The 20904-nt window shown below is 42.4% G+C and overlaps 1 protein-coding gene across 1 annotated transcript in view; it reads right to left on the bottom strand.

Annotated features, from left to right (window-relative positions):
* PLXNA2 (plexin A2) overlaps positions 1-20904 on the bottom strand; it is a 372723-nt gene that overhangs the window by 303365 nt on the left and 48454 nt on the right. The window contains exons 2-3 of the mRNA XM_044674946.1: positions 14729-15995; positions 4255-4437 (exon numbers count right to left, since the gene is read on the bottom strand). Coding sequence (XP_044530881.1) covers positions 4255-4437; positions 14729-15916 — 1371 coding nt within the window. The 5' untranslated portion in view covers positions 15917-15995. The remainder of the gene's footprint in view (positions 1-4254; positions 4438-14728; positions 15996-20904) is intronic.

A 20904-nucleotide genomic window follows, 5' to 3' on the forward strand; every position in this document is an offset into this window, starting at 1 on the left:
TGAATTTTTTCTTTTTCTTTTATGGGGTGTTTATAGTACCTTTTGGAAAATTTGGGTTAAATATTTGGTCATAGGCTACATGTAGTTCAATGTTAAGTAAAAATACTGTATGAAAAAAATAAAAAATATGAAAATAAAAACTATGTTGATATTATACAATACTATGCATATATTTTATGCATTTCTGGACTTTTATGGGTCATTTGCTAGTCTCTACATGTTGCCTGTAGCTTTCGCAAAACACCAAAAAAAATCCCATTTAATTTCTTATGCTGACCCATGGTGCAATGAGACCACCACGGAGAAAGCTATGATGTAGAAAGGAATCTGTAATTTGTTTCCTTTGTAATCTGATATATTTTATTTTTATGTATTTAAAAAATTATACTGAGAAGGGGATCTGTCAGCTTCACTAGACTGCCAACGGGATCCATTGTATAGAATAGGTTAAGAACTTCTTGGACAGATGATTTAGGATTCTAAAGGTTTTTCTGCATATTGGTTCCAAGACAGAAGAGAGCAAAGGCTAGGTAATGGTAGTTAAGTGACTTGCTCAGGGTTACACACCCAAGAAGTGTCTGGGGCCAGCTTTGAACCCAAGACTTCCCATTTCTAGACATGGTTCTCAATCCACTGGGCCATTTAGCTGCCCCTGATTCTATGTTTTTAAGATTCTTTGAACTCTCTCTGTGTTAAGAAACTAGTTTTAGCTCTCAGATTAAGAGAAGAAAGTAGGGGGCACCTTTCCTAGGTACTTCCTCCATGTGTATCTAAAGGAATACAAGGGCAGATTAAAGGGAGGGAACAGAACACCATCTTGATTGGATTGAGAAAGGCTTAAAGGGAGTTCCCTAGTGACATGAGAGCCAGACAAGATCTGGAAGGTTTGTTGCCTTCATGCCAAACCCATATCTGTTTTCTCAATCCTTCCTGGCAGTTTTACAGGGATTCTTCCCAGGGCTCCTTCCTGCCTGCTCTTCTTCTCCTGGTTCCTTACTCCTCCTTTCCAATCTTCCCAAATTCCTTCCCTTCTAAGACCCTCAACAGAGTCTTGAGGAGAGAGAAGACTGGCTTAGCCTCAAAGAGAAGATGCAGCGAGGTCTCCACAGAGGCTCTCAGTGGCAGGTGGTGAGGAGGGAGGATTAAACTGGGACCGGAAAGAATGCTGCTCCTATAATCCCACATAATGATTGAGATTGTGCTCCTGCTCCCGGCCCTAAATGCTCGACAAGCAGGTACAAGCTGTTGGCTTTAGCCTATCTCAAGAGTGGCCTCCCCGGCTGCCAGAGTCAGACAGCCTGAACCCTCTAGCTGGTGATGTCACCATGGGCTGGAAAAGCTGCTCAGCAGACTGCATGCTACCCAGGCTCCCAGGGCAGGGTGCGAGGCTTCATCCAGCTGGAGAAGGAGAGGAAAAATGGAAACCCCAGGCAAACCTACCCATCTATCCTGGATTTGTGGTGTACCAACAACCACACCCTGACCTTAGTTGGGTTGAAATTATTATTATGAGTTTTAGTAACAACAACAACAACAATAATGGTAGATGAGTAGAAAGGAGATAATTATAGCCTTATTTTATACAACTTCCTTTTGTAGGATTTTAATCTAGAGCAAGAAAGGACTTCAGCAGATATCTAGTCTAACTTTCTCTTTTTATAGTTGAAGAGATTGAGGTCCAAGGAGGCTAAGCATCTTGTCCCAAATTCAGACAGCTAGGCAGTAAAAGAAATGGAAATTAACTCACCCCAGAGCCCACTTTTCCACTATATGAGACCTCCCATGACAAATTGGACTACTCTCCATTTCCCATTCTCATTCTAGATTTTCTAACCTCTATACCATACTTTTTCCCTATGCATGGAATAAACCTCCCTCCCCTATTTCTCTTTCCTTTCCTGTTGAGGTTTAAATTCAAATGATACCCCTTCTATTAAATACTTTTTTTTTTAACTGACTATTCCATCCTTATCTTCCTAAGAAGAAAGTTATCTTTTCTTCTACAGGTTTTCCCTAACACTTTACCTGGGGGCAGCTAGGTAGCACAGTGGGTAGAGAGCTAGGTCTGGCAATGGGAAGACTTGGGTTCAAATCTAGCCTCAGATATTTCCTACCTGTGTGACCCTGGGTAAGTCACTTAACTCCCATTGCCTAGCCTTGTGTTGGCGAAGAGGGGGCATGAGTGCCCAGGTGGCATAAAGGGGGCTTTCCTGTTCTCCCTCTCCACCACCCCGAGGACATTTTTTACATGCCCTGCCTCTCTGTCCAGCAACCCAATGTGAGTACTTCCTCTCTTTGCTCTCTGGGGTGATTTGGGGGTACTCATAGGCAGCTGGAAGGTGCAGTTTGGGCACCCGATCTCTAAAAGGTTCATCAATGCTGGCCTAGCCCTTACTGCTCTTCTGCCTTAGAACCAATCCCTGGTATAGCTTCTAAGTCAGAAAGTTAGGGTTAAAATCAACATCAACAACAACAACACTGTACCTGGACCATCCTTTGAAATGATTGTTTTATAGCTGATATTAGCACTGGTTTATCTGTCCTTTCCTCTAACACTCTTATCCAACTGTATGTTCATTGAGGGCAGGGACTATGTGCTTCTGCTTCTGTTACCTCTAGCATCTAGTACAGTAGGGCCTTAAGAAATGTTTATTGAATCGAATCAAATTTATATGGTGCTAAAGATTTACAAAGCACTTTCTCATAATAACACATGTAGCACAATTGGCAGTGATGATGATAATTACTAACGTTATATTAGGCTTTAAAGTTTACAAAGCACTTTGTATACATTATCTAATTTTATCTTCCCAATAACTCTGCAAGTTAAAATTATTATTATTCCATTTTTCAGTCAAGGAAATTGAGGCCTGTGGATACTGACAATTATCAGAGCTGGGGCTTGAACTTGGTTGACTCCAAGACCTGCACTCTTTTACAGCCCTACTCAGCTTCGACCAGCCTCTCTGCATCCAAGCAGGCACCCAAAAAAGACCAAACCAAAACAAAACCACTTGTGATCAATTCTGTTACCTATTAAAAAATTTTTTTTTTAACCCTCACCTTCTGTCTTGGAATCAATAATGTCCATTGGCTCCAAGGCAGAAGAGCAATAAGGGCTAGGCAATGGGAGTTAAGTGACTTGCCCAGGGTCACACAGCTAGGAAGTGTCTGAGGCTGGATTTGAACCTAGGACCTCCCGTATCTAGGCCTGGCTCTCAATCCACTGAGCTATCCAGCTGCCCCCTCTATTATCTAGACCAGTGATGGGCAAACTACGGCCCACGGACCAGATGTGGCCCCCTGAAATGTTCTATCCCGCTGTGGGACATTATTCCTAATCTGACGAATACAATGAGTAGGATATAATACAATGAAACTTCGAAAGAGTTGCCTTAGAAATAGACTGACAGATGAGCATTTCCTTTCCTTTGGCCCCCTCTTTAAAAAGTTTGCCCATCACTGGTCTAGACCAGTTAGAGTTAAGGGATCAGTTATAGTTGAAATAATGTGAAAGCAGATCATAAAAATTATTCCTATTTGGTATTAATTTCTGTTTGGTTCTTGTCCCCCAACTTCCAAGAAGATGTACCTTTGTAGCTTACAGAAAGAGGAAAATGAGTTTTAATTCCTTGGACAGCCACCAAGTGATGGTTTGTTCAACATTTTTATCAAAGATTTGGCTGAAGGCGTAGACTGCATACTCATCCAATTTGTGAATGGCATGAAGTTGGAAGGGAGAGCTAACACATTGGATGACACAATCAAGATTTTCTCATTGTCTCAACAGGTTGGAATGACGAACTAACAGGATAATGGTAGACAGGTGTGAGACATTGCATATAAAATCCGTTTTTTTGTTGTTGTTGTATTGATGTATTTAGCTGAAATTTTTTCTCAAAGATTCTTTATAAGGTATGGTCTTCTGGAAGAGTGGAAGGGAAAGAGAGTCGGGGGGAAATTCAGATGATGCAGAACAAAAGCTATCAATAAATTATATTTACAGCAATAACAAACAAAACCCCACAAGATCATGGCAAGAGGAGGTAAGGGATGGAGCCACACTAGTTGGTAGAGGAAGCCAATCCGAAGTTTTAAAAAAAGTTCTAGCTGGTCCACAAATTGCACTCTTTGCCCACTCTGAATTGCCTATCATTAGTTAAGTCATTCCTATTGTGGTTTTTCAGAAAATCCTAGTGCCAGCATCTTTATCCAAATCCCACTGAGACACCTGGAGTGCATTGAAGTGCCTACCTTTTTCAGCTTGCCACTCTTGGTGCCTACAAAAACCACACTGTAGCCATTGTAGACATAGGAGGCGACTGATGTCATTCGGTCCCGACTGGTAGTGAAGAGGGTTAGCCCTTCCACCGGAGTGGAGCCCCCTAAAGGCTGGTTGATGTCCAGGCCACAGAAATTGTCATCTATGGGGACCGGCTGGAAAAGAAGGAAAGGACAATTGTGAGTAAAGATGAGGACAGAAAATGGTCATTTCCCTCAAGCCTGAGATACCTGCTATACTCAGTTGCCATCACTGGATAAAGAAGCCTCCTGGGGAAAGACTGTCCCTCATCCTCGATTACCTGGAAATGTTAAATACTTAATAAATGGGTGTTTGGGGTTTTTTTTGTTGTTAGATTGATTAAAAAAAGAACTATTCATTGACCCACAGAGAGATTTCACAGGACCCTACGAAGAGGTGTCCAAGAGCCCCCAAGGAATGATTTATTAGATGAAAGGATTTGGATTAGATGACCTCTGAGGTCCTTTCCTAGCTTTAAATCTATGATCTTATGATGTTGTGAACATGATTCACTATCATTCATCTAAGATTGTCACTAAGTCACTATGGGGAAGGTGACTAGTGACTACTTGTAATGTTGAAGTGCATTTTTGGTTTTTCCATTATCTAGATTCACTGTGGATCAGGAGCCTTTTGGACATCATTTGAAACTCCTTAAAAAAAAAAGATTCCCTGGGGCAGCTGGGTAGCTCAGTGGGGTGAGAGTCAGGCCTAGAGACAGGAGGTCCTAGGTTCAAACCCAGCCTCAGCCACTTCCCAGCTGTGTGACCCTGGGCAAGTCACTTGACCCCCATTGCCCACCCTTACCAATCTTCCACTTATGAGACAATACGCCGAAGTACAAGGGTTTAAAAAAAAAATTCCCTGATTCTCCTGGTCCATAAGAGTCTTCCTCCTGAGACCTCACATATCAACCAATGCATGAACCAGTGAGCAAAGGACTTTGTTTTGTAACTCTCCAATGCAATTATCAAATAATATTCTTTCAGGGCAGTAGCATAGGTGATAAAGCGCCAGGTCTGGATTTCAGAAGACCTGGGATCAAATCTGGACTTAGATACTTCCTAGCTGTGTGACCTTGGACAAGTCACTTAACCTTGGTTGCCTAGCCCTTGCCACTCTTCTGTTTTAGAACTCATACTAAGGCAGAAGGTAAGAGTTAAAAACAAAACAAAACAACAAACAACCCTATTGTGTTTTAGAGTTATCCCTTCTGTTGTTATCATTCTACTAGATTGTAAGGTCCTTAAAGGCAGGGACTTTACCTTACTTAAATTTTATGTCTGCCCCAAGAGTTAGCATAATGCTATATACATGGTAAGTGCTTCATTAAAATATTTGTTGGGTGGTATACTAACAGGAGCCCCCAAGGGCCCTACATCCCATGTCCTCTCCTTTCCTTTCCCCCAAAGGCCACTGAGATTTTCCTGTCATCAGGGGGTGTTATTATGTAGTCTCCCTTTAAAGGGCAGGGAACTTCTGGTCATTTTACTTCCCTGCCTTCTGTATCCTCATCTTTATTCAGTCAGTCAACATGTATTTATTTATCACTTACTATGTGTCAGGCAATGTGCCAAGTTCTAGAGACAAAGAAAGGCAAAAAACGGTTCCTGTCCTAGGAGTTTACATTCTAATGGGGGAGACAACATGTAAATAAGTAGGGATGTGCAAGATTTGTACAGTATGGCTGGAAGGAAATCTGAGAGAGGAAGGCATTAGGATTTAGTGTGGACCAGGAATGGTCTCCTGTAGTAGGTTGGATTTGAGCGGATCTTGCAGGAAAACAGGGAAGTAGGGAGGCAGAAGTGAAGATGGGGACCATTCCAGGTATATGGGACAGCCAGTGCCAAGGCACAGAGATTTGAGATGGAGTCTTGTTTTCAAGGAGCAGCAAGTAGGCCAGTATAGCTGGATCTAAGTGCATGGAGGAGTGTAATAAGACTGGAAAGGTATGAAAGACCCATGTAAGTGTCTGAAGGTTGGATTTGAACTTAATGAAGATGAAGCTTCCTGATTCCAAGTCCAGTGCTCTATCCACTGTGCCACCTAACTACCCTAGTTTCTAAAAAGTAGCTACTTCATTCCCCTGCTCACTCAAAAAACTTCAGTGACCCTGTACTTCCTCCAGGGCCAAATATAAAGTCCTCTGGTTAGCATTTAAAGTCAGTGAGACCTGAGTTCAAATCCCACCACAGATACTTCCTAGAGGTGTGACTCTGGACAAGTCACTTACTCCTGTTTGCCTCAGTTTCCTCATCTGCAAAATAAACTGGAAAAAGAAATGGCAAACCATTTTATTATCCTTGCTAAGAAAACCCCAGATGGGGTAATAAAGAATTGAACATGTCTAAAACAGTTTGGCAAAAAACTTTTTGGAAAAATCAGTTTGGCAGCTGAATGGAGGATGGGCTAAACCAGACGTATCCTCTGGCAAAACTTCAGTTCTAGAACTTGTGAACTAGATTAAAATGGAATTGGAAATTGTTTGGCAAAACAAACAATACTACAATGCAGTATAAATAATGTTGATTTGTGGTTTACTTATATGGGATTGCTATATGTGGCCCACAGAGAACTCTTTTTATATGAGTTTGATACCACAAGCCAACAGTGAAGAGAGACTTGAGGCAGGGAAGCCAGTTAGAAGGCTATTTTAGTGTGCTCCATGTGAGAGGTGATCAAGGTTGTGACTGTGTCCTGACCTGGAGAGAAGGGACTATATTTAGGTGATGTTGTACATTAAAGCTAGAATGAGAAAGACTCCTCTAGGGTAGGAGAATTCTTGGGGCAGTTAGGTGGCACAATGGTTAAAGTTCCATGCCTAAACTAAGGAAGCTCAAATCTGGCCTGGGTTACTTCCTGATTGTATGATCCTGACCAAGTCATTTAACCTCAGTCTGCCTCTGTTTCCTCATCTATAAAATGGGGATAGTGATAGCACCTATCTCCCAGGGTTGTTATGAGAATCAAATGAGATAAGAATTGTAGAGTACCTAACACAATGCAGAGCACATATAAAAGTTAGCTATTGTTATTATTATTATTATTATTATTATTATTATTAAGGTGATGGCCTTACATCTCTCTGATCTTTTATGTTTGTAACTTTTTTAGGGCAGAGAGTGGGGGTACTAGGGTGGAAAGCCATATACTTCTGTCCAGATGCCTTTAGTAGTAAGCAGAGCTCTTCCAAGGGATCCTCAATATCCAATTCACATTGAATTTGTAAAAAAAAAAGTACTAGGATAAAGGTCAGGGGACATGGACTCTAATCTTGACTTTGTCACCAAGTAGTGGAACAACCTTGGTTAAGTAAATTCAAATTCAGCATTTACATATCACCTATTATTCTGTGCAAGGCACTACTGACTTATCTGGACCTCAATGATCTGGGTTCAAATCTTGCCTCTACATTTACTGTGTCATCTTACTGAGTCATCTACCTTTCTTGGGTCTCAGTTTCTTTATGTGTAAAATGAGATGTTGGATCAGCACCTTCTGTGGCTGCTTATACCTCTATATTTTGATACATAATATCTCTATCTTTATCTATATGTAAAGATCTCCATCTATAGATCTCCATCTACAAAATAAAGAAATTTGATTCACTAGATACTAGCGCATATTTATGTGCCACTTTGAATTTAACAAAAGTTCTTTCTCCAGAGCAACTTGAGGAGAAAGATAGTAAGAGTACTCCAGCCCACAGATAATAAAACTGAGGCTCAGAAAATGATTTGCCAAGTGCCACTCAACAACAAAGTATTGGAAGCAGAAGTTGAACATTAGTCTTTGGTCTCCAATACATATTTTTTTTTTAAACCCTTAACTTCTGTGTATTAGCTACTTGGTGGAAGAGTGGTAAGGGTGGGCAATGGTGGTCAAGTGACTTGCCCAGGGTCACACAGCTGGGAATCCAATACATATTTGATATCCATTCTATCAAGATGGAACTAGATCATTTCATTTTTAACTTGGAGTGTGTTAAAATTAAAAAACAAAAACAAAAACAAGCCTTCATTTCATCTTGGAATCAATACTATATATTGGTTCCAAGGTCGAAGAGTGGTAAGAGCTAGGCATTGGGCATTAATCGACTTGCCCAGGATCACACAGCTAGGAAGTGTCTGGGGTCATACCCAGGATCTCTTGACTCTAGGCCTGGCTCTCAATCCACTGAGTCACCTAACTGTCTCTCCCCATTAACTTGTTTTTTTTTTTAAGTCATTTATATTATTATATTAAAATACTTTGATAACTGAACTTTAATACAATCCCATGTATTTTGTTTTATGTATTTAAAAGACATTACACCGGCCTCATGAAGAATCCAGGATCCAATAAAGGTTAAAAATTCTGACTCTAGATTATCTCTACAGTTTTAAAATATAATGATCCCAAAATCCAATCTGGTTGACTGCAAGCTTTTGGAAGGAAAAGGTTGTGCCATGTATTTCTGAACTCCATATAACACATCCTCTTCCTCAAGCCTACCATGGGACACAAGCACAGGATAGGAGCTTTATGAACCTTAGCAGGCACATCAAACTTGATGGTTGATCACTGCCAAGTGTTCCATACTGAAAGGCAATGGAAGGTAGGCCAGAGAAATAACACTTAATTCTCCCTTAGCAGCTCCTTCCTGGTACGGAAATGAGTCTTGTCCAAATTGAGGGGGAAGGAAATGACTATTGTGGGAATCGTAGAAAGCACCAGAGGAACCTCCTCCCCCCAGACATCCTACCCTCAGCAATGAAGAGCCATTTTTTGAACCCTCTGCAGCAGCTTGGGAGAGAGGAGTGTAATGGAAGAACCCTGGATGTGAGGTCAGAAGCTTGGGGTTAGTAACCTAGCTCTGCCACTTAACCTTCTGTGTGACATCACCTTCTCCTTCATCTCTCTAGGCCTCATGTTCTTCATATGGAAGATGTGCTACTTCATAGGATTATTGTGAGGCTGAAAGGAGAGCATGTATTTAAAGCACTTTGAAAACTATAATAAATTACGTAAATGCCAGTTATTGTTATTACTCTTGTTCCTGCTGCTGCTACACATATCTACTAGTACTACTACCACCACCACCATCACTACCACCACCACTATTATTATTACTACTACCACTACTTCTACTACTACCATTACTACTATTACTACCACTACCATTACTACCACTACTACTACCACTACCACTACCACCACTACTTGTACTACTACCACTACATCTACTGCTACCACTACTATTGCTGCTGCTATTACTCTTCCTATATACATAAGTGTGTTGGCAACAGAGTCAGGGATGAGCTGGTTAGCTCAAGTAAACCAGCCTTCCATGTCATAGGGAAAGATGAAGTACCCCTGGATGGGCATAGGTTCAAAGCCCTAAATTTCCTTTCCTGAATGTGAAATGGTTGGATTAGAAGCTCTCTGAGTAGATGGCTCTGTGTCTATGATCCACTATCCTTAATGACACAACAGGTTGGTGTGTTGGGCAAAATATTGGACCTAGAGTCAAATCCTGCCTTGGACCCTTATTTGCTATATAATCCCAGTTTCTGCACACACACACACACACACACACACACACACACACACACACACACACATATCTCATTTCTTCAGTTTCTTGGGAGACAATGTTATTGAACCTAAATTTCCCAGTCTATATTACTCCTTCCCTTGACTCCCTTTATTGACTCTGAGGCTAGATACCAGAATTCATGGAACCCATATTTAATTCAATGAACATTTATTAAGTAATTACTATATGTAAAACACTATGTGATGCTCTGGGAATACCAAGATGCCTATGGTTTCTCAGTCCTGTCAATTCCCCTTCTACATAGGCACCTTTGTTTGTTATATCATCCCTTCTTACTTCAACTACTTCAATAGTCTCTTAACTGGTCATTCTGTTCCAGTCTATCCCTGCTCCAGTGCAGCCTTTGCACAGATGCCTGAGTAATACTAATGCACTTCTTGAATCACTTTGCTCCCTAACTCAGAAACCTTTAGCTGTTCTCCATTGTCTATTGAACAAAGTAGAAACTCCTGATTCTGGCTTTCCAGATTCTCTACCATCTGGCTCCCATTTACATTTCTGGCCCTCTTTCTTAATATTCTCCCTCATATAGCTTATATTCCAGACAAATTATACTCATCTTTATTCTTTATTCTTGTCCTGTCATCTCCAACCCCTGAGCCTTGGGTTGTACCATCCTTCTTCTGAAGACTGAATCCCCATTTAAAACTACATACTTAAAACTTACATATGTTCATAATTTATATGTACAAGTATCTACTTTTATATGTATGTATTATACATATTAATGTTATATACGTGTGTGGATATAGGCAGGTTTGTTGGGGTATGTTACATGTGTGTACATACATGTTTAATGTATATAGACATACACCTCATACACATGCTCATGTTTTTGCATACATATCTGAATGCTCAGTGTTCAGCCCTGAGACTCCTTACATGTAATAAGTAGCTAACATTTATGGAATGAAAACTTATCTATATGGGGAGTTCCTTAGGCCCAAATTTACCTAGGACTTCATCATAATTGAGTTAGGGTCTTGGCTTTTCAAAGGAGATGACCTTGGAGGGCCCTTCCATGATGTCAAGGTTGCAAGTGGAGCCCAGTGATGGGCTAAGTTCAGAGCTAAGGATGACTGACTGGTCACTTGATGAGTTCTTTTAGCCACAGAGACTAGAGAAGCCCATCTCCCTCTAATTCAAGTTTTCCAACAGGGCTGAAATCACAGGCCCTGGGCTTAGGGAGACAGGTTGTAGGATATAGACCTCCACTCTTTGGTTTTTAAACCTTTACCTTCTGTCTTAGAAACAATACTAGGTATGAGGTCCAAGGCAGAAGAGCAGTGAAGGTTAGGCAATAGGGGTTAAGTGACTGAGGCCACATTTGAGTTCAGAACTTCCCATCTCTAGGTCTGGCTCTCTATCCACTGAGTTGCTTAGCTCCTCTAATTGTTCCCTACCTTTGCCACAATCTATATCTGTAAAGGGAAGGCCCTCAAGTACATGTATAACAATGAAATCCCAGACCTTTGAAGTATTGAGGAATGTCTGACTGGAGCTACATAATAATCAGGCAGCAAATAGAAGACAAATTGTTTCATCATAGATATTGTCTGGCCATTGGCTCCCTGTTTCCTCTACCATTCCTTCCCTCCTTCCCCTTGTCCCATGGAGAGGCGACCTGGAGAGTGTTCTTTTCTGAAGTTCAGATCCATTTCCATCTTAACCTCCAGGTTTATCATTGATCCAGGGGTCGAGTACCAGGTCCTTGATGTCTAAATGAACAAGTCAGTCCTGGGCTTGATGATGTTCTCAGTTTATTCATAGAATATGGGGAAATTGGCCTAGATGACCTCTGAGGTCTCTTCTAGCTCTAAGACTATGACCCTGGGTTTTTGTGCTGAAATTCCCTCCCTGTTCCATTTCCCCTTCACCATGTTGTCATCAAGTCAAACCATCATAATTGGAGGCAAAGGGAAAGGGGCAAGGGGCTGGTCATTCTGACTTTCTGAGAGCAATGACCTTTAAGTCACATGACCTTGATTTGAGCCATAGGATCAAAGATCTGGAGCTGGAAGCACTCTGAGAAATTAAATGACTTGCCCAAATTAAGAGCAAGAATGTAAACTCATGTTCCATTACTTGAAGGGCAACCAGGTAGCACAGTAGAAATAATACCAGACTTGTGGTCAAGAAGACTTATCTTCATGAGTTCAAATCTGACCTCAGATACTAGCTGGGTGACTTGCCCAGGGTCACTTAACCTTGTTTGCCTCAGTTTCCTCATCTGCAAAATGATCTGGAGAAGGAAATGGCAAACCACTCCAGTATCTTAGTCATGACTGAAAAACGACTGAACAACAACTCATAAATCTAAATTCGTTGAGCTTTTCACTGTACTTCCTGCCCGTTTTCCCTCCACCACTTATTAGTTCAGTGATCTTGCACAGGTCACCTAACTCTTAGCCTTTATTTTCTCATATGTAAAATGAAGATAATAATACCTCTCCTGTTTCCTTCACAGAGTTGTTGCAAAAGTCAGTGGAGTGAATGTATGTGAAAATACTTTGTGAGCCACCGTACAGCAGTGTACGAGTAAAAGGCATTTGTTTGTTGTTATTCTTATTTCTGTCCTTATAGGGAGACCCTTGCTGTCTTCCTCCCTCTCCTGTGTCCTCATCCTCCTTATATAACAAGTCTGGGCCTGTCTCCACGTCTCCCTGTATCAATACAGGAGCAAAGAAGGGTGTCGGTTTCCTCTCTCCTCTGGCTCGAAAGCAGGAATTTGCAGTTTCCTCCTGACAAGGCCCACTTCTGCTCTGTGGGAACACCCTCTGAGTGAAGCAAGGGAGAATTAACCCTAGTATTACCTCCAGCTTTCCCTTGTATGATTTTTTCATCATCTCCTCTTTTTCTATTCCAAATCTACTCCAGCTCATCTCATTCAGTCTCTTTCACTAACAGAAGCAATGCTCACCCATCCCCTAAAACAAGACTTTGTTTTATAAGGAGGAGGAAGAAGAGAAGGAGGAGGAGGAAGTTCCTTCTGGTAGCATGGAGAAGGAATACTGCCTATTTGGTCTCGACTTTTTTCCTAAAGGTTGTAGATCATGGGGAATAATTAGGAACTTAGTGGAGTGAGAAGACCTCAGAAGGAAGGGGTTCAGATCAAAGTAACACTCCCAATAGTACTGACTAATGGCTCTAAGAGGTCAGAACTTAGGTAGCTAAGTAGCCGCTCAATGGATAGAGAGCCAGGCCCTTAGATGGAAAGACAAGAGTTCAAATCTGGCCTCAGGCATTCCTAGCTATGTGACCCTGGGCAAGTCACTTAACCTTGATTGCCTAGCCCTTACTGCTCTTCTGCCTTAGAACCAATTCATAATATTGATTCCAAAATGGAAAGTAAGGGTTAAAAAAAAATTTAAATCATCATAAAAGGTGAAGGCTTCTTACTGGTCTTGGGAAGGCCAGATCAAATTCCAAAACAGACCTGAGTCTGTTAATTTTTGTTGATGTATTTTCCTTTTGTTTCCAGTAAGCCATACTGTACTCAGATCACCTTCTGCCCAGCCAAGTTTGGGGCTTTGTCATATAGGCTATAGCCTACAGCATCCTGTCATTCCCTTTAGAATGCCTGAGTTGCCCATCTGTTAAGGAAGACTCATGCTAGTCCCACTGGAATATGTCTAAACTGGTTTCAGAAGGAAACCTGAAAAAGACTTGCCATCCTGGCTGAGCCCATGGTCCCTCCAACCTAGCCTTACTACTCTTCTGCCTTGGAACCAATACACTGTATTGACTTAATTTTTTTATTTTATTTTATTTTTAATTTTAATTTTGAACATTTTCCCATAGTTATATGTTTCATGTTCTTTCCCTCTCCCCAAAATCCCCCTAATTCCTCTTAGCCAATGTACCACTGTATTGATTTTTTTTTTTTAATTTTTAACCCTTGTACTTTGGTGTATTGTCTCATAGGTGGAAGATTGGTAAGGGTGGGCAATGGGGGTCAAGTGACTTGCCCAGGGTCACACAGCTGGGAAGTGGCTGAGGTCGGGTTTGAACCTAGGACTTCCTGTCTCTAGGCCTGACTCTCACTCCACTGAGCTACCCAGCTGCCCCCACCACTGTATTGATTTTAAGATGGAAGATAAGGGTTTTAAGAAATTATCAAGATGTAGTGGAAAAAGCACAGGATATGAAGTTAGAAGATCTAGGTTGAATCCCAACTCTACTACTGTATGACTTGGGCAAATCGATACTTCCCTCTGGGACCAGTTTTTCTCTTCTATAAAATGAGGGGAACAGGCAAGATGGTTTCTAAAATCTCTTCCAGTGCCAAATCCTAATCTTGCCCAATCAACTAATAATGATGATGATAGCAACAAAAATTTAGATTAATATAATTATATATTATAATTACTATAATAATTACTCTCAATAGTTGACATTTATAGATCACTTTAAGGTTTGCAAAGCACTTTATATATAGTTTCTTATTTGATCCTTATATATCAGCCCTGTGAGGATTATCATTAATTCCATTTTACAGATGAGAAAGCTGAGACTGAGACATTAAGTGCTTTAGCTGGGGATGAATCGGGATTCAAACCCAGGCCTTGACTTTTGGTTCAGCACTCTATTCATTACGTCATGCTGTCTTTCAAGAAATATTCATGGAATAATGCCTATATGCAAAGTATTATGCTCCCTGGTAATATATTGGCAACGTGATTCTTGAACTCTAGACCCTTTCGGAGCCTCAGAGATACGTAGATGTGGTGAGAAGAGTATGAAGAGATTGACAGGGAAGGCAAATGGGAAATTGCTAGCTCAGAAAATCCAGCCCTAGAAGAGAAGGGAGTCGATAGAGTCCTTACCGCCTTGGTGCACTGGACATCTTTCCCCAGCAGCCAGTTGAGTTCCAGGTTGCCCTCCCCCTGATAGCAAGACTGTAAACGTTCCTTGATCTGGGTATTAATGGCCCGGATGGGGAAGGCACAGAGGGCCGAGTCATCAGGAGGGTGGTGATACTGCTTCTGCCCCTTGGAGAAGATGGCAAAGAGAACATCATCCTGGCTGCTGATGTTCAGAGCCCTGGCCAGAGAGTCTCCAGGTTTGGAGAGGTAGGCAGCCTGCAGAAGGCGGTACTCCACCCCAGCTCGGGTACAACCGAAGGGCAATGAGACGTAGGAATGGAACTTGGGGTCGTTCTTGCAGAGCCGCACGATGCGGGAGGTATAGAAGAGGTCACCAGCCGAATTGATGGCCACACCTTCCGGCGTCTCCGGTTGGACGGTGAGGAAGTAGACGAAGCTGCCACTGGCGAAACCGTAAATGTAGAAGATGTCGAAGTGGGAGACCAGGGCCAGGGTGTCCGAGGGGATCTTGATGAGAGAGGAGACAAAATCGCTGTGGAGCTCATAATCCAGCATGGCCGAGGATTCTGGGTCCCGGGGAAGCTTGCGGCTGGAGAGTGTTGGGAAGTAGTCCTGCTTGCCGTCCACCGCCGTGCCGATGAACAGCTTGCCGTCCTCTCCCTCGGAGCGCACGATCACGCCGTACATGGTGCCCGTCTTGTTGACGCTCGACAGGTAGTGCTCCTTCTTGTGGGAGGGCTCTACGAGGATGAAGAGGTCGTCGAGGCGGAGTAACTTACACACCCCCTGGTAGAGGCTCCCGCAGGCCAGCAGGCGGTTCTCAGAATAGTCAATAATGAGCAGCTTGTTAACATTGTTGGTGAGCGTGAGCACCTCACTGCAGGGCTGGACGATGAGGGGTGGGTAGCAGGACTTGTTGTCCTCCTCCGGCCCCGTCTTATGGGCCACCTGGATGGTCAAGTTTCCCGATAGTTTGTAGACCCGGTTGATGGCCCCCACGTACACGGCCCCCGTGCCTTTGTGCACCGTCAAGTGGTTGAAGGTCCAGTCTCTGTTCTCTGAGTGGAAGGTGCTGAGTGGGGATGTGCCGGCGGTCAGGGGTAAGAGCAGAGCCCAAACTACCGAGAACAGAACCAGCGGCCGACCATAGGAGTCTGGGACCCGAGGCCAAGGTCTCTTTTGTTCCATTCTGAGGGGGGTAGGGAGAGGAGACAGATTCTCCAAGGTCTGGTTTAGCCCACGCTCCAAGGGTGAGACTCACATGGTTCTGGAAAACACAAAGCAGACAAAGTCAGATGCAGGTAATCTTTGGAGCGATGTTAAGGGAGAGGCACTGGGTAAATGGACACATAGACCTGGTTCAGCACAGCCTTCAACACATACCGGCTATGAGACCTTGGGTGAGTTCATTAACTTCTCAGTCCTCTGGCAACTCACTTAGTCAATTAATGGAAGAGAAAGTGCCCACCTCCATTGGTAGAGGGATTTTCCTCCCACAGGAGTTCTTCCCTTTCTCAGTGAAACCACAAAGCAAAAATGTTTGAGTGAGGAAGAGAATGGGCGGCTAGGTGGCACAGTGGATAGAATGCCAAGCTGAAAGCAGGAAGTCATTTTTCTGAGTTCAAATCTGGCCCCAGACACTTCCTAGCTGTGTGACCCTGGGCAAGTCATTTAACCCTGCTTGCCTTTAAAAAATAGAGAGTGGGGACAACTGAGTGGCTCAGTGGAATGAGTGCCAGGCCTAGAGATGGGAGGTCCTGGCCTCAAACACTTCCTAGCTGTGTGACCCTGGGCAAGTCACTTAACCCCCATTGTCTAGCCCTTACCACTCTTCTGATTTCCAATTGGAATTAAGACAGAAGGCAAGTGATTTTTTTTTTTAGAAAAGTGGCTCTACATATATAATATATATAATACATATGTGTATATAAAAAGCCAAGATGGATAAACTGAGGACAAAATGGAAGTTGGATATCTCCTTCAAGTTGGAATAGTCTAGTTAATACCCAAACTAGGACCAGATCCTTATTCCCCAGCCAGACCATAAGGTCTTCTTAATCTAAGGTGCATACTCTAAGCATCTCACTCAGATAAAAACTTTTATTATTATTAAAGACTTCTTGGGAACAGATTTCAAACTAAACCTCATTCCCTTAGATTAGATTATACTAGTTCATATTTAGATTATACTTTCAGGTTTGCGAATCTCTTTACATAGATTATCTCATGGAATCCTCACAACAGTCTGGTGCTATTATTATCCCCATGTTACCGATCAGAAAACTGAGCCCCATTTGCATTTCATAAGCCCTTCAGAAAAAAATACAATGGGGGCAGCTGGGTAGCTCAGTGGATTGAGAGTCAGGCCTAGAGACCGGAGGTCCTAGGTTCAAATCCGGCCTCAGCCACTTCCCAGCTGTGTGACCCTGGGCAAGTCACTTGACCCCCATTGCCTACCCTTACCAATCTTCCACCTATAAAGTCAATACACAGAAGTTAAGGGTTTAAAATAAAAAAAAAAATACAATGAAGTTAAATATGGGGCAAGGGAGGAATGTCATTCTGTCAGTCTTCTCATAATACTAGAGAATGTGTTTTGAAACAGTTTACCACATCCCTGTAACAAATAGACTCATTTTGATGGAATATTTTATTCTTTAAAAAATAAAGCTGGGGGCAGCTAGGTAGCTCAGTGGATTGAGAGCCAGGCCTAGAGATGAGAGGTCTTAGGTTCAAATCCGGCCTCAGACACTTCCTACCTGTGTGACCCTGGGCAAGTCACTTGACCTCCATTGCCTACCCTTACCACTCTTCTGCCTTGGAGCCAATACACAGTATTGACTTCAAGATGGAAGGTAAGGGTTTTAAAATAATAATAATAAAAATAAAGCCAAAACATCATGTTTTTTTTTAACCCTTAACTTCTGTGTATTGGCTCCTTGGTGGAAGAGTGGTAAGGGTAGGCAATGGGGGTCAAGTGACTTGCCCAGGGTCACACAGCTGGGAAGTGGCTGAGGCCGGGTTTGAACCTAGGACCTCCTGTCTCTAGGCCTGACTCTCAATCCACTGAGCTACCCAGCTGCCCCCCCCCCCCCACATAATGTTTTTAAAAAAGAAAAAAAGAAAAGAAAATTGAGGCCCAGAGAAGTTAAGTGACCTGACCAGGGTCACACAAACAGTAGGGGCTTGAGGCAGGATTAAAATCTGGTTCTTTCTGACAGGAGGATGCCTCCCATCATTCTGGTTATTACTGGCATTTACACAGCATTTGAAAGTTTACAGAGCTCAGAATGTGTGCATACTATCTCATGTGAGCCTTACAAATAGGTGCCTCCTTGCTATCACCAATCCCACTTTCTAGATGAAGATTTTGAAACTCATTAAATCATTTGCCCAGGGTCACACAGCTAGCAAGTGTAGGAGGCTGGTTTGGAACCCAGGTCTTCTTGACCTCAAGACCAGCATTCTATCTGCTGTTTAATTTCACTTTTTTTTTTAAAGTTTTTTAAACCCTAACCTTCTGTCTTAGACTTGATACTAAGTATTGATTCCAAGGCAGATGAGCAGTAATGACTAGGCAATGGGGGTTAAGTGACTCATCCAGGATCACACAGCTAGGAAGTATCTTGAGGCCAAATTTGAACTCAGGTCTGCCTTACTCCAGACACCTGGCTTTCTATCCACTGAATCACCTAGCTTTTCCTATTTAAACTCACTTTTTCTTATTCTTTCTTCTATAGACAGGAAGAACTAGCCGGAGAATTATTTTCTCAGCATAATTGGGATAGAAGAGTAGCTTTGGAGTCATAGGACCTAGATTCAAATTATGCCTCTGAGGGTTCACTGCCTGTGTGAGCCTAGACTTGTCTCTCCATCTGTAAAATGAGAAGTTTCTCCTAGATGGTTCCTAAAGTTCCTTCCTTCTTTAGATACATTCTATAAAAAGTCGTTCATTTGACTTCCTCTGCACTAATAATTACACCTCCCATTTCTAGGTTTGGAATTATAAAGACTCACATTCCTGAGTTCAAATGTGATCTCAGACACGTATTAGCTGTATGACCCTGGGCAAGTCACTTAATCTTCCTTGTCTCAGTTTCTTCATCTGTAAAATGAACTGGAGAATGAAATGACAAACTCCTCCAGCATCTTTGCCAAGAAAACTCCCAACAAGGGCTATGAAAAGTCAGATACAACTGAACAACAATAACACCCTTCTATCCTTTCCGTACTATTTATGAAATGGGGATTAAAAAATTTGGCAGCTAGATTGCACAATGGTTAGAGCACTGGGCTTATAGTCAAGAGGACTCATCTTCTTGAGTTCAAATCTGGCCTCAGACACTTTCTAGCTCTGGGCTCCTAGGCAAGTAACTTAACTCTGTTTGCCTCAGTTTCCTCATCTGGAGGATAGAGCTGGAGAAGGAAATGGCAAACCACTCCAGTATTTTTGTCAAGTAAACCCCCAAATTGGGTCACAAAGAGTCGGACAGGACTGAAATGATTCGATAACAACAAAAATTTTCCTCCCACACTTCTCTTCTAAAGACCAAATAATCTCTGTTCTTTAACCTTCCACTCAGGCACATTCTCAGTAAAAAAGGCATTGTAGTTTTCCAGTTGAGTTAGGTTGGGCTAATGGCCCCAAAGTGCCACTCAGTAGGAAGAATGGCCCCAGGAAGGCAGGGCTGCTGATTCTTCATCCATTTGGACAAGGGAAGTCCAGCCACCCCAGCAAGCTGCTTAATTCTGCATCTCCGCATTCAAGGCTGCTCAAGATTTTGCTAATGGAAATAGTTTTCTGGGTCATGTTCACTCAACCACGCTGCACCCCGTGGACACCGCGGGGTAGAGAGAAGCAGGGGGAATGGAGGTTTGTGGGTCACTCCTACTCCAGGCATTTCTCGACTATTCATTTGTGAAATAACAACAATTTAATAACCGCGACTCACATACTGATTGTGCTTTAAGGTTACTACTTGTGTGACTGGATAAAAGACCTCAACTTCCTTGGGCCTCAGTTTCCTCATCTGTAAAATGAAACGGTGGAGGCCTTTGACATCCCTTCTAGCTTCCTATATGGGAGAGCTTCTCTGATCTACCAAGTCCTAATCTCATAGCACCACTGCTAAATCAGGCATCAAACATGAGGCCTGGAGGAGGAGCAATCTTAAATATAACTTAAACTGTATTAAAATATAATTAGGAAATATTTAATATAATAAATAAAAATCCAATAGAACATAGATAAAGTTAACAGGGTTTTTTAAGTCAATGGATACCCTGAAGAGGTTCTTATGTATGGTTAGTAGTTCCTGTTTCTATTTAAGGCTAAATGTTATTATGGAAGCAGCCAGGTAGCTCATTGGATAAAGCACCAGGCCTGGAGTTCAAATCTGGACTCAAATATTTATTAGCTATATGACTTTGAGCAAGTCACTTAACCATGATTGCCTAGCTCTTATTGCTTTTCTTAGAGTTGCTATTGAGTCAGAAAGTAAGGGTTTTTTTGGTGTGTATTATTATGGGGAGCAGCTGGGTAGCTCAGAGGATTGAGAGTCAGGACTAGAGACGGGAGGTCCTGGGTTCAAATCTGACCTCAGGCACTTCCCAGCTGTGTGACCTTGGGCAAGTCACTTGACCCCCATTGCCTACCCTTACCACTCTTCTGCCTTGGAGCCAATACACAGTATTGACTCCAAGACGGAATGGAAGGGTTTAAAAAAAGAAAAAAAAAAGTGTTATTATGTTTGCTTTTCAATGAAGAGAAAACTGAAGAGAAATTAAGGGCCTGAAGAGGACTCCTGCTGTAGTGGGAAGAGTTTTTGACTTGGAGTCAGAGGTCGGCCTTCGGCTCTTTCCCTAGTGCCCGTGTGAACTCGGGGAGAGTCATCTCACTTCTCTGGGTCTTAGAAGGACGGGATTTGATGATCACTTTAAGTGACCTTCATTTCAGCAAATATTGATTAACCGCCTATTGCATGCACAGTCTTGTGCTAGATAATGAGGGAGACGGGAAGTTTAGGTAAGACGCCATGACTGCCTCAAAGGGGTTTCCTTAGCGCCTGGAGACAGACGTGTGTACGAGAATAGACAAAATTACGTGATAAATACAAAATGCTGCCGGAGGTCTAAGATGGTAGGCCGTGGGGAAGTAGGGGAGGCTTTACAGGAGG

This window comes from Gracilinanus agilis, chromosome 4, assembly GCF_016433145.1.
Source record: "Gracilinanus agilis isolate LMUSP501 chromosome 4, AgileGrace, whole genome shotgun sequence".
Taxonomy (NCBI): Eukaryota; Metazoa; Chordata; class Mammalia; order Didelphimorphia; family Didelphidae; genus Gracilinanus; species Gracilinanus agilis.